At 41.7% G+C, this 12982-nt stretch overlaps 1 protein-coding gene across 1 annotated transcript in view; it reads right to left on the bottom strand.

Annotated features, from left to right (window-relative positions):
• Positions 1–12517: 12517 nt before the first annotated feature.
• LOC147707411 (elongin-A-like) overlaps positions 12518–12982 on the bottom strand; it is a 572231-nt gene continuing 571766 nt past the window's right edge. The window contains exon 11 of the mRNA XM_086925212.1: positions 12518–12981. Within this exon, the coding sequence (XP_086781338.1) occupies positions 12920–12981 (62 nt within the window). The 3' untranslated portion in view covers positions 12518–12919. The remainder of the gene's footprint in view (position 12982) is intronic.

Raw genomic sequence — 12982 nt, 5'->3', positions numbered from 1 at the left:
CTTGCTGTCTTTCAGTGGGAGCTGTTATGGGGTGGATCAGCCTTGCCAAGAGCAGAGCGTGTGGGATGTGTATTTGAAGGTGTGCAGGAATGTGTATTGTATTGCGCATTGGGGAGAATTAGGAGTTCTTACTATTGGCTTTGACCATTCTGTTTTCTGCCTTTACCTTGCTTATGGAAGTGCTGACTATTGCCTTTAATATGCTCTCATGTCATCTTGCTTTTCAATTCCAACTTGCTCTGGGCCTTTCTGTCCTGCACAAAGCTGTAGAGCTGAAGAGGGCATGTTTTGGTTTTCTCCTGTTTTTCACACTTTTCTGACTGGAGGAAACTGGTTCTTATCGGAGGAATGTACAAGCTCCTTCTCGAAGTCATAGCAAAGGTCTGATCAGCTGATGCTGTGTCCTTAGCACAGAGTGGTACGGAATCTGATGGGAAAAGGAAGCGAGGCTTGCTAGAAGCTTCGACCAACGTTTCCACTTGTATTAAAAGGGGGAGCCTCCACTGGTCTGGTGGAAGTTTGGGAGTTTGGATTCCGAGTGAGGGCAGACGTGTCTATCTCGGATTGAACCCTGATTGGTGAGCTCTGATCCTGGCTGTGTGAAGACTTCCCCCAGCCAGAAGTGGGCAGTGTATGCATCAGGTGATGTATTGAGTTTTGTGGTTATTGCCATTGTGATGTGAGCCAGTGGCTGTGATTGTTTGAGGTGTTTTCTTTGTGGTGTGGGAGGTGCACATCCAGAGTGATCCTCTACTCTGTATATATATCTTTCTGATCTCTGGCAGGACGTCCAGTGTATCTTGCCTTATAACAGTTATTGCTTGTTTATTAATCAGTATAATTATTGATTCATGCCATTTAGATTATGTTTGCTCAGTTATTGATTAATGCCTTTAGATTATAGGTTTGCTACATATATTTGATTGTAATGCATTTGGTATCGGAGACAGCATTTGTTTAGAGAGTATAGTGGAATAAACCCCAAGCCTTATTCTAAAATGATAGAGTCTTAGCATTTTGTTAAATAAAACTCCTTTTCAAAAGCTGCTGTTTGTTTTGTGTTGAAGTCTTGCTGTGCCAGGGGTGGCAAGACATGCTTAAAAGTGTATATTATTCAAAGGTATAATTATATATTTGCCTACCAGGTGGGAGTGCAGTGATTGGGTGTGGCTTATTGGTGAGAAGCCACATTCAAAAACGTTTGGCGTAGTCGGTTGCAGGATATGAACATTGATTTAAAAAGGGGAAGAAATATGTTTTCTAGAAATTAAAAGCAGACTCTCAGATACCAATTGATATATGTATACATTTGGAAGGGAGGTAGCCCATGTGGTGTGCTAGCCCGTGAGTGAGCTAATTGTGCTGGGTTCAGTGAGAATTGGAGTGTGTTTAAGTGAATTTTGTAAAAAGTGCTTATAAACAATTTGCTATGTTAGGCAGAAAGGGCTGGATCCCTTTCAAGTGTTTAGTAAGAAATGTGTACAAAATATGTTTAGCTGCAGTGTGAATTTGAGACATGAGAGACATGGTTTGTGGAGCCAAAAATACCTCTGCAATGTTAGCCTGTCAGATTGATTATTACAAAGATAAGTAGGAAACTTGCCAGACTGTGGTAGAAAAGGGATATGGATGGTATCATGCAAAATAAGTAAAGGAAAAGCAGAGCAAGAGTTAATAGGACAACAGTGCTTTTAAAGGTTGGAATTGACTGGTACCTTGAAATGTGGATGTTCTTTGTTTGAAGTCTTTGGAAAAAGCACTTGAAATTGTTTGGTTTCTTTGAGAACATGATAAAATAAAAGGAGCATTTACCATTGCTTTCCCTGGCAAATTAATGAATTAGGTCCTATCTGAAAATGCCTTGAACGAGTTTCTTGTCGTCCTGGTTGTTCTTAATTTTTAAAATGTAACCAATGTAAAAATATGGTCTGATTAGAATTACAAGAATGTACATTATTTTAACATCGGAAGTGATTCCACATGAGGTGTGAATTTGTGCTGAACAGACACGCATTTTAAATGTGCACTAGGGCAAGTGAAATACAGACTCATGGTCTGACAGGGGACGGTTTATAGCTTTGAGATAAGAACAGAAGAAAGGGAGACAGAGGTGTATTGGCGTTAAAAAAATATTTAGTTTGTGAATTCTGTTTCATTCTGACAAGAGGTGAAAGGGTTGAGAAAAAAAATGTGAGGCTGTTTTCCATCTCAGACATGAAATGTGTCCTACGAGTGGATAGCACGTAAAAATCTGGTGCAGGAGAAGAAATGAAATATACAGTCAGTGATGGTGAAGTGCTTGCATCTTTTAGTTGGATGTTTGGGAGGCTTGCGGTGAGATCATCCTGCAGCGCTGAGAAGAGGTCAGGCTTTCTGTGAAGACTGAGGAGGAATTCCTACAGGTGGGGCCATCCCAGATCCTCACCCCAGCAGACAGAGACAGCTTCTTTCAGATGGATGTTTGGGAGGCTTGCAAATGCGCAGGTTTCCTCTCTCCCATGAGGAGAGTTGCAGAGCAGATAGGAGCAGACGGATGTTGGCAGGCGTGCATGGCACTTCGGCCTTGGATGAAATAAGGTGGGGGCCAGAACGAAGGCTCTGCTTGTTATTTTTGGCAATAAACCTAGTAGATTCCGCAGAAATCTTAGAAAGGCGGTGCAGCGCTTAAGGGGGATTGAGAGACAGCACACAGAGAGCAGCTTCTGGTAGTTTGAAAAAAAAAATGAAGTAGGAAAGAGGTACAGAGAATAGGAGTTAAAAGGTGTCCTTTTGCCATCCTTGAAACAGATTTGAACATTAGTTGAAGAGATGTATTTTTAAAGCAATTTGAAATCAAGTTTGTTTTTTCTTTTTTGAAGAGAGAATTACACATGTACTCAAGCCATTTGTTTTGACCAGCTAGGATAAGTCAGATGTGAAAAGATGTGAGTTTAGAGAACGTGAGGAAAATGAACAGACCATTTTTTTTTATTTGAGTTAACGATCGCTGTTCGTAGGTATAAATTAGACATGTTGGTGAATAATACATTTTGTTTTACAGGGAGGAATGTTATCTTAGGAAATTAAAGCAGCAATGTTTTTAACTCTGCACAAGCAGTTTGTGTAGAATGGTTTTAAAAGGTAGTCACTTTAGAAATGTGACAGTGTATTTTGTGTGCCAGTTCAAGAGAAATGTGTTCTTTATAGTTTTCATAAGTAATAGGGATAGGAAAAATATGTTTTTTTACAAGTTACAGATACTTTTGTGTTATGGGGCATTGACAGATACTGGACAAAGGGTATACAATAAAATACAATGCAATTTCTCAGGTCCTTATGAAAAGTCCAGGGGTAGAGAATGCGAATATAAGATTCCCCAGAGTGTGTGCTGACGAAGCATGACTGAACCTTTGATTTCCTTACAGATGACAAGGCTAAAGTCTTGGAGACATGATTCAGATTTGGTGTGCATACCTAAATGAGAGCACCTAGGAGATAAATATCATACAAGCAGGTGGGCAGAAAATGAAGGGATTTCCCCTAGATTTAATCAGAACTGTGATTCTTATGTGCCAGAATGCAAAAGCCAGACAAGTCCTATAGAAAGTGAAATGCCGGTTGAGGAAAGAAAAATTATCTGTGCAGATGAAGTGTCTTGGGTTTCTGCCAATAGATAAAGGGAGCACGTATCCAGCAGTGAGTGGAGAAATAGTCAGAAAGGATAATGCCCCAGCCCTTCTTGCTGTGCAGAGAAAAAGAGTTTTATTCTCATACCAAGAATTCAGAGATTAAAGCGTGGGTAGAATTCTCAGACAATTTCCCAGAGCTAGCGGAGAGCTGTGCAGATAGTGATGAAAAATGTTTTTTGCAAGAATTGTGATGCTTTTTCTTTTTCAGATTGTCATATTGCGGTGCCTTGGTGTGAGTGGCGCCCCATTCCCGTATGAGTGGGATTCCTGCCCCTTCCCTTCCCTCTCCCCAAAGCCTGGTGGAGCTGCCAAGCTGGACGGTGGAAGGTGATGTCCTGTGGCTGACTGGACTGGAGTTATTGCTTTTACATGTATTTGGGAAATGCAGTCTTCTTTTAATTATGACATATAGTTTTAGATGGTTTGCTTGCAATTGAGAAATGACATACTTGTGTCTTTCAGTTGAAACTTGCTTTGAGATATGCTTTTGTGGTTTCACTGAGTTTTTCAATCATAGTTGTGTTTTTTATTTGAGAAATGCAGTTTTTCATTAATAGTTATGTCTTTAGTTAAGTGATTCAATTTTTGATATATGTGAATGGTGATAGTTGAAGGTCATGGGGTGGAATGTAGTGAAAGAAAAACACTTTTGTAGTCTGGCACCCTATGATGACCTCCGACTACCACCATTTTAATTGATTTTAGTGTGTTATTTTACCCTAGCCTTAATGTAGGATGGTCCTGCATTTGCCTTCTTCTCTTCTGTAATCTTGCTGTCTTTCAGTGGGAGCTGTTACGGAGTGGAACAGTCTTGCCAAGAGCAGAGCGTGGGATGTGTATTTGAAGGTGTGCAGTTGTGCAGGAATGTGTATTGTATTGTGCATTGGTGAGAAGTAGGAGTACTTACTATTGGCTTTGACCCTTCTGTTTTCTGACTTTACCTTGCTTATGGCAGGGCTGACTATTGCCTTTGACATGCTCTCATGCCATCTTGCTTTTCAATTCCATCTTGCTTTGGGCCTTTCTGTCCTGCAGAGCTGAAGAGGGCATGTTTGGCTTTCCTCCTGTTTTTCACACTTTTCTGACTGGAGGAAATCGGTTCTTAGCGGAGGAATGTACATGCTCCTTCTCGAAGTCATAGCAAAGGCCTGATCAGCTGATGCTGTGACCTTGGCACGGAGTGGTACGGAATCTGATGGGAAAAGGAGGCGAGGCTTGCTAGAAGCTTCGACCAACGTTTCCACTTGTATTAAAAGGGGGAGCCTCCACTGGTCTGGTGGAAGTATGGATTCCGAATGAGGGCAGACATGTCTATCTCGGATTGAACCCTGATTGCTGAGCTCTGATCCCCGGCTGTGTGAAGACCTCCCCCGGCCAGAAGAGGGCAGTGCATGCATCAGAGTTTTGTGGTTATTGCCATTGTGATGCGAGCCAGTGGCTGTGATCGTTTGAGGTGTTTTCTTTGTGGTGTGGGAGGTGCCCATCCAGAGTGATCTCTACTCTGTTTATATATCTTTCTGATCTCTTGCAGGACGTCCAGTGTATCTTACCTTATATCAGTTATTGCTTGTTTATTAATCAGTATAATTATTGATTCATGCCATTTAGATTATAAGTTTGCTCAGTTATTGATTCATGTCTTTAGATTATAGGTTTGCTACTTATATTTGAATCTAATGCACTTGGTATCTGAGACAGCCTTTGTTTAGAGAGTATTATAGAATAAACCCCAAGCCTTATTCTAAAAATGATGGAGTCTTTGCATTTTGTTAAATAAAACTCCTTTTCAAAAGGTGCTGTTTGTTTTGTGTTGAAGTCTTGCTGTGCCAGGGGTGGTAAGACATGCTTAAAAGTGTATAATATTCAAAGGTGTAATGATATATTTGCCTCCCAGGTGGGAGTGCAGTGATTGGGTGTGGCTTATTGGTGAGAAGCCACATTCAAAACAGTGGACTGGCGCTCGGCTGGCGGTATGTGAGTAGTGACTTGCTGCTGGTCACTACACACACTGCTAGCTGAGCGCCATTCCATGCAATCCATCAGTTTGTGTAGGTTCTGTGTCTGGAATGTGGGCTTGTGAAAGTGATGGGCCCTTGAATGGCGCTGTCTGCTGGTGTGAGTGTTGTAATGTGTTGGGCCCGCGGCTGGCGGTGTGAATTTTTTGTATGTGTCACACATATGAAAGGTGTATGAATGGCCTGTAAAGAGGTTGGTGCCTTGTTGTGGCTTTACAGCTCAAGACCTGTGTCAATAGTTCAGTTTCTCGTCCTTTCAATTATTAACAGTGCATTTCATTTTTGTGAAATCACTTGCTAATACAATTGTATATACTGAACCATCACTCACCCTCGTGCCAAATCCAACCAGTATATGTGTGTTTGTTTGAGGATTAGATGTCTGTGCAGTAATATTTGTCTTTTTTGTCTTTCTGAAGCAGGGTGTACCTTGTCGCTTTTTGTGAATGTTGTGATGTGTTTGTTTCGTGCCTGGTGGTGTGAATGGTCTTGTGTGTATCACATATGAAAGGTGTGTGAATGGCCTGTAAAGCGGTTGGTGCCTTGCAGTGGCTTTACAGCTCACGAGCTGTGAGTCACTGGTTCGTTTTTTTTGTCCATTTAATTGACAGTATATTTCATTTTTGTGAAATCTCTTGTTAATAAAATTTATATACTGAACCATCACTCGCCCTCGTGCCAAATCCAACCAGTATGTGTGTGTGTGTGTGTGTGTGTTTGAGGAATAGATGGCTGAGCAGGAATCTTTGTCTTTTTAGTCTCTCCGCCAAGTGTACATTCCATCTAGGAATAACCTACCCACTGTAGATATTGTCGTAAACCAATGAGAGTACATGGTGATGTCTCTCTGGTGAATTCCAACAAGTTATTTTATTCACAATGTCCTGCAAACCTCAAAATATCCATCACAATTTCCTTGCAATATTGTGCCAAAATTCCCATGCTGCAGAACTAAACAACAAATTTTGTCAAAACGATCTGGTTTTGCAAGGGGGGTCACCTGGGTGTTTGGCTCCGTGCTCGCTGCCCATCTAGGCAAACCTACCAAGCCCACACATTTCTGAAAACTAGACACCCAGGGTCTTTTAGGGAGGTATGGCTTTGCTGGATCCCCCAGCGTTTCCTTACCCAGAATCCCTTGCAAACCTCATTTTTACTTGAAAAAAATCACTTTTCTCACACATTTTTGTGTGGGAAAGTGTGGCTTTACTGGGCTCACACAAATTTCCTACCACCCTGCATTCCCCCAGGTCTCCCGATAAAAATGGTGCCTCACTTGTGTGGGAGGCCAAAGTACACACAACAGGCAAGGGCCCAAAACATTTTTTGATAGGCAATGTCGATGTTGCCTAAAAATGTTTTGGGCCCTTGCCTCTCATGGGTACTTGGGCCTTCCACACAATTGAGGCACCATTTTTATCAGGAGATCTGGGGGAACGCTGGGTGTGTGAGCCCAGTGATGCCACACTTTCCCACCCAAAAATGTGTGAAAAAACTGATTTTTTTCAGCTAAAATGTGAGGTTTGCAAGGGATTCTGGGTAAGGGGACGTTGGGGGATCCACGGAAGCCATACCTCCTTGGAAGCCTCCGGGTGTCTACTTTCCAGAAATGTGTGGGTTTGGTAGGTTTCCCTAGGTGCCGGCAAAGCCAGGGTTCAGAAACTACAGCTAGGTACTTTGCCAGAAAAGCGTCATTTTTCACTGTGAAATTGAGGTATGACCACATTGCGTTTTGCACCGTTTCCTGTCACTGGCACTAGGCCAACCCACACAAGTGAGCTACCATTTTTCTCAGAAGACTTTGGGGAATGCGGGGTGGAAGGAAATTTGGGGGTACAAGCAGATTCCAGAACTTTCCACCACAGAAATGTGGATAAATGTGTTTTTTTGTCAACCTTTTAGGTTTGCAAGGGTTTCTGGGTAACAGAACCTGGTGGAAGGCAGTCAAGTCACCCCATCCTAGATTTCCCTGGGTGTCTAGTTTTCAAAAATGTATAGGTTTGCTAGGTTTCCCTCGGTGCCGACAGAGTTAGGGTTAAAAAACTACAGCTAGGCACTTTGCCAAAAAAGGGTCATTTTTCACTGCGAAATTGAGGTGTGGCCACGTTGCGTTTTGCTTCGTTTCCCGACGCAGGCACTAGGCCGACCCACACAAGTGGGGTACCATTTTTCTCGGAAGACTTTGGGGAACGCGGGGTGGAAGGACATTTGTGGATACATGCAGATTCCTTAACTTTACACCACAGAAATGTGGAGAAAATGTGTTTTTTGACAATGTTTTGAAAGGGTTTCTGTGTAACAGAACCTGGTGGGAGGCAGTCAAGTCACCCCATCTTGGATTCCCCAGGGTGTCTACTTTTCAAAAATGTATAGGTTTGCTAGGTTTCCTTAGGTGCCGCCAGAGCTAAGGTACAAAAACTACAGCTAGGCACTCTGCCAAAAAAGGGTCATTTTTCACTGCGAGATTGAGGTGTGACCACGTTGTGTTTTGCACCGTTTCCTGTCGCGGGCACTAGGCCGACCCACACAAGTAAGGTACTATTTTTCTTGTAAGACTTTGGGGAACGCAGTGTGGGTATAAATTTGTGGATCCGCGCAGATACCAACCCTTTCCACCACAGAAATATGGGGAAAATGTGGCTTTTTTAAAAAACATTTTAGGTTTGCAAGGGATTCTGGGTAGCAGAAAATGGTGGCAGGTAGTCAAATCATCCCATCTTGGATTCCCCTGGGTGTCTATTTTTAAAAAATGTATGGGTTTTCTAGGTTTACCTAGGTGCCGGCAGAGCTAGGGTTAAAAAACGACCGCTACACACTTTGTAGAAAAAGGTAAATTTTCATTGTGAAAATGTGGTGTGTTCACGTTGGGTTTTGAGTCCTTTTCGGTCATGGACACTATGCCTACCCACACAAGTGAGGTACCATTTTTTATCAGGAGACTTAGGGTAATTCAGATTTGTAAAGCAACTGTTATTACTTATTGAGTTTTCATGCATTTCTGCCTTCCAAATGAGACATTGTGTAAAAAAAAAATCATTTTGAAAAATGACCAATAATTCTCATGCTAGTATGAGTATTCCCAAATTTGAAAATGTGCAAATATGTACTGTTTCTAAACTCTATAATTTGTACCCATTTCAGAAATACATAGGTGTCTTTCATACCGATTTTTCCATGTATACATTTTCCCAGAATAATTGCTCTATACCCGGTACATAATAAAATACCATTGCAAGTTGCTGCTCAGTTTTTGGCTCTGGGTTCGTCGGGTTCTTGGTGAACCTACAAGTCCTATATATCCTCACAACCAGGAAGGTCCAGTGGATGTAACAGTTATATTGCTTTCTGAGAGTTGTCATAATTACAAGACGTTACAGGTGAAAACGTTGACACAAAAGGCTGGTTTTTTCAACTAATTTTCAATTTTTCCAATATTTAACTGTTAGTTTCTATGAAGAAACCTTGATGGATCTACACAAATGACCCCTTTCTGAATTCAGAATGTTATCTACTTTCCTAAAATTTATAGCTATCCAGGATCCATTGTTGCTTTCATACTCCTTTTTACCATTAACTGGAAGGAGGATGAAAGCACTAAAAATAGCAAAAATAGGCTATGTCCCAGAAAAAAGCCGAAACTGTGTTAAAAAGGTTCATTCTCTGACAAAAGACTCATTCCCTAAAAGCTGGACACACTGTGATTTTAGCACCACAAACGCTTTTTTGATAACATTTGCAGGGAAAATCCCAGAGGCTTTCATTTGCTGGCCGTTTTTCCCATTTTCTAAAAAAACTGACATTTTACTGTATTTTGCTTAATTTCTGGGACCCCTCCAAGGGAATCCACAAACCCTGGTTACCAGTAGAATCCCCATGATATTGGAAGAAAAGGATGCAAAATTGGCGTGGATACCTTATGTAGTCAAAAAGTTAGAGAGGCCTAAGTGCGCACTACCCCAAATAGCCAAAAAAAGGCCTAGCACAGGAGGGGAAAAGGCCTAGCAGCGGAGGGGTTAAGCCGAACTAACAGATCCAACCAACTTCAGATCAGGCCTGAGTTCTTTTTACTGCCAGTGATTCATTTGGTTGTAGAAAGGTAATGGTAACATTTTCAATTTTGGTGAAAATCACTTTATCATTCTGGGATTCTAAACAGTGGTGTGCAAATTGCAGATATTTAAATAGCAGGTACAGTAAACTATGGAGTTATTTTAGCAGCTTAGGAAGTACTTTGCTTTTTCAGGTCTGGGTTTTTACAACACAGCTGCTAAATGGACCTATTGCTAACAATATACAGGGGCATAGCTTCGGCTGGAGGAGATTGTTTGGGGTGTTACACTCTCCTAATAAATGTATTATTTAGTAAATAGTTAGGTACAGGAGCTTTCAGTCTGGTATGGCAAGGTGTCCGTCTGTTGGATTTCACCTGGGATTTTTAAATACTTACTCAGACAAACATACACTTCTGTTTTGAAGGCTTAAAATATGGATATTTTACAAAACACTGTGTTTTAAGTAACCCTCTCAATCAGCACTTCTCATGCATTACTTTTCATATAATAATTAACATGATATGCCACAGTGATTGCCAGAAAATCTGTAGTTCAAACCCCCCACCCCCTCAGTTTTACTACCCAAACTACACCCCTGACAATATACGAGGAGTGGACCCTGGTTCCACCACTTTCAATCATTGGCTATCTTCGAACAGACTTTCCCTTGAGACTAGCCATGACGCCTTTGCTCAGTCCAGAGGAGTCTTCATCTCTCATCAAATCATATTGGCAGTTTGGGTGTATTGTTTCATCTGTACTCAAGTGCTTGCATAGAACTGCAGGAAACACTAGTTTATAATTATAGGCCTTTGTTACTCTTGCTGGCACCCTCCCATGCATCCCCCTCTAATGTGCGAATGCTGCACCTGTTAGTAAGAACATTAAACCCAGACTTTTTGGCTTTACCAATGCTCAGTGAGGGCAGACTGTGGTATGCCTTGAAAGTACTGCAATGCAGGGGGTGAAATATTACGTCACGTGCAATTTAGTTTTACATGCGTTTCTTCAATAAATGTGTGACATAATAAATTATTTGGTGATGTTGCTTGTATGCTCATGTGTTCCTGCAGTCTTGGCTGGACAAGCATGTAGTGCTGCCTGTACAGATTTCCCAGTGTTTATTTTCGATGAGTGCCAAATATACAGTGATTTTGATCCTAGCTCGTTTCTAAAGCAAGGTTAGAAAATGAACTCTTCCAATGGTGTCCACACACTTCAGGACATCGACACTTCTTTATACGACCTGTAGATAACTTTATTGTGTTATTATCGCTTATAAGAGTAACCGAATGAGGTCCAACCTAAAAAATAATGTTTCATTGATACAGCTCTTTATTTCATAACAAAGAACGGTTGCCAAGTGGAACGCCTTATCCATCCACCATACTGCCCTGGTGCCCCCACCACAACAAACACCCCCATCACCCCTTTTCTGCCCATCTGAGAGGTCAGCTGCCTGAAGAAATGCAAAATACAGACCCGGATCGTGCTTTAGATGCCACTGCTGGACTAAAGTATAGACAAGTACAGTAGTATGTGCAGGGTTCACAGCAAAACAGACATGGTAACGAGACCAGGTAGAAAGTCTGAGCACAGAAGCGCCTATAATAGCAGCTGCCTCAGCAGCTGCACCAGCCTTCTTTTTAAGACTGCTCAGCTCTCCTCAAATAAGCCCTGCAGAGGACATGTTGAATAAGGCAGTTAAGGGGGTGACTGGGCTTTAGACCAAGGCCACACACCCGACAGTAATGAAAATCACCCACCCACCTCCTCCACTGCTGTACTACAGCGTTTTTGCCACTCTCAAGCTGAAATAATCCACAACAAACATATGGCCAAAAAGTGATGTGCTACACTAAGCTATTAGGAAATTTCGGTTCACTTGAATGTCTTGCAGACTTAATAACCTTCACCAGACAGGCGTAATATCACTGATGCTCATGGCACCAACTGTGACTGTGCTGGATTGGGGATCCTAAAGCTCCATCCACTGCCATACAAAACAAAGAGCCTGATTTAGATTTTGGAGGACCGCTTACTTCGTCACAATGGCGATGGATATCCCGTCCACTGAAATACAAATCCCATTATATCCAATGAGATATATAGATTGGTGGATGGGTTATCCATCACCATTGTGATGGAGTAACCCGTCCACCTAAATCTAAATCAGGCTCATAGTCCTTGCCACTTGTAAAGTTGGGAGCCCTAGGCCCACATGCTGAGAAAAAGGACTACACAGAAGCTAGTTACATGGTGCATAACTGGCCACGAGCACGCCCACCCAGCCCTTTTATAAACAGGGTCACTTGATGGGTGGTGGCTGTGTTGGATGAGTGTGGGGCAACTGGTAGGACTGCCCCTAGGGAGAGACACTACTGCATGACGTGTCCTGCAGGACACTACACCACCAATTTGAGCGATGCAAATGCCATTTCCTTGCAGATGACAGAACAGTGCCTTCAGTGTACAATTTCTAATTGTGCAACTAATGCACTGAACAGTTTCCTGACTTTTGCAAAACCGTGTTTAACACAGCAAATACTGCCTGTCTCGAGGTGGATGACTACAGCTACCTATTTAAAGACGATGACCTTTGTGGTCCACCCCCAGGCCCTATTAGCATGGTAAAACACCACCAAGTATCTTCCTTCAAGCAGTGAGCTTCAGAGCGGGAATGACCATCGAAGGATGTTGACGCTAGTCTATTTACGTAGCGAGTGTTGAAACTGAACAGAGCACAATTTAGGAGTGCATTATTTATAACTATATGCAAATGCCGGTCTATCTTTTATTTTTCCCTGAGTGCAAACAGCAATGTTAAGTGCAATTTTTGTTTTCTTTATAGAAAACGAAATTAAGCCTAAATTAAGCATTTTGTTAGCATTTCTTACTTTGTTGGCACAAAGTCCTGTAGTAGGGTAAGGTATTATACAAACAAGTATAGAAATGATAAATACATTCTATATATTCAGGGAACTGAGACGAGTTATTTAAGTATGTTTTGTCTCTAATCTTTGATGTGTCAGCTTAAAGTGACAAAAACTCAAGTTACAGAAACTTTCAATTAAATAATTAAATCACATATACCACATATTCCAACGTAATACAACTTGATTTAAACAGTTGATCCATCACAAAGAAAATGTGAACATCAGTTCCACAGAAAAAGGAAGTAACTTTATCGTGGTCCAACTCTATTCTTGAAAGCTCTCAGCGATTTTGCCATCATTGGTGCAATTCC

The sequence above is a fragment of the Lissotriton vulgaris genome, chromosome 6 (assembly GCF_964263255.1).
Source record: "Lissotriton vulgaris chromosome 6, aLisVul1.2, whole genome shotgun sequence".
Classification (NCBI taxonomy): domain Eukaryota; kingdom Metazoa; phylum Chordata; class Amphibia; order Caudata; family Salamandridae; genus Lissotriton; species Lissotriton vulgaris.
The sequence above is the reverse complement of the archived record's forward strand: the minus strand, read 5'-3'. Positions and strand labels throughout refer to the sequence as shown.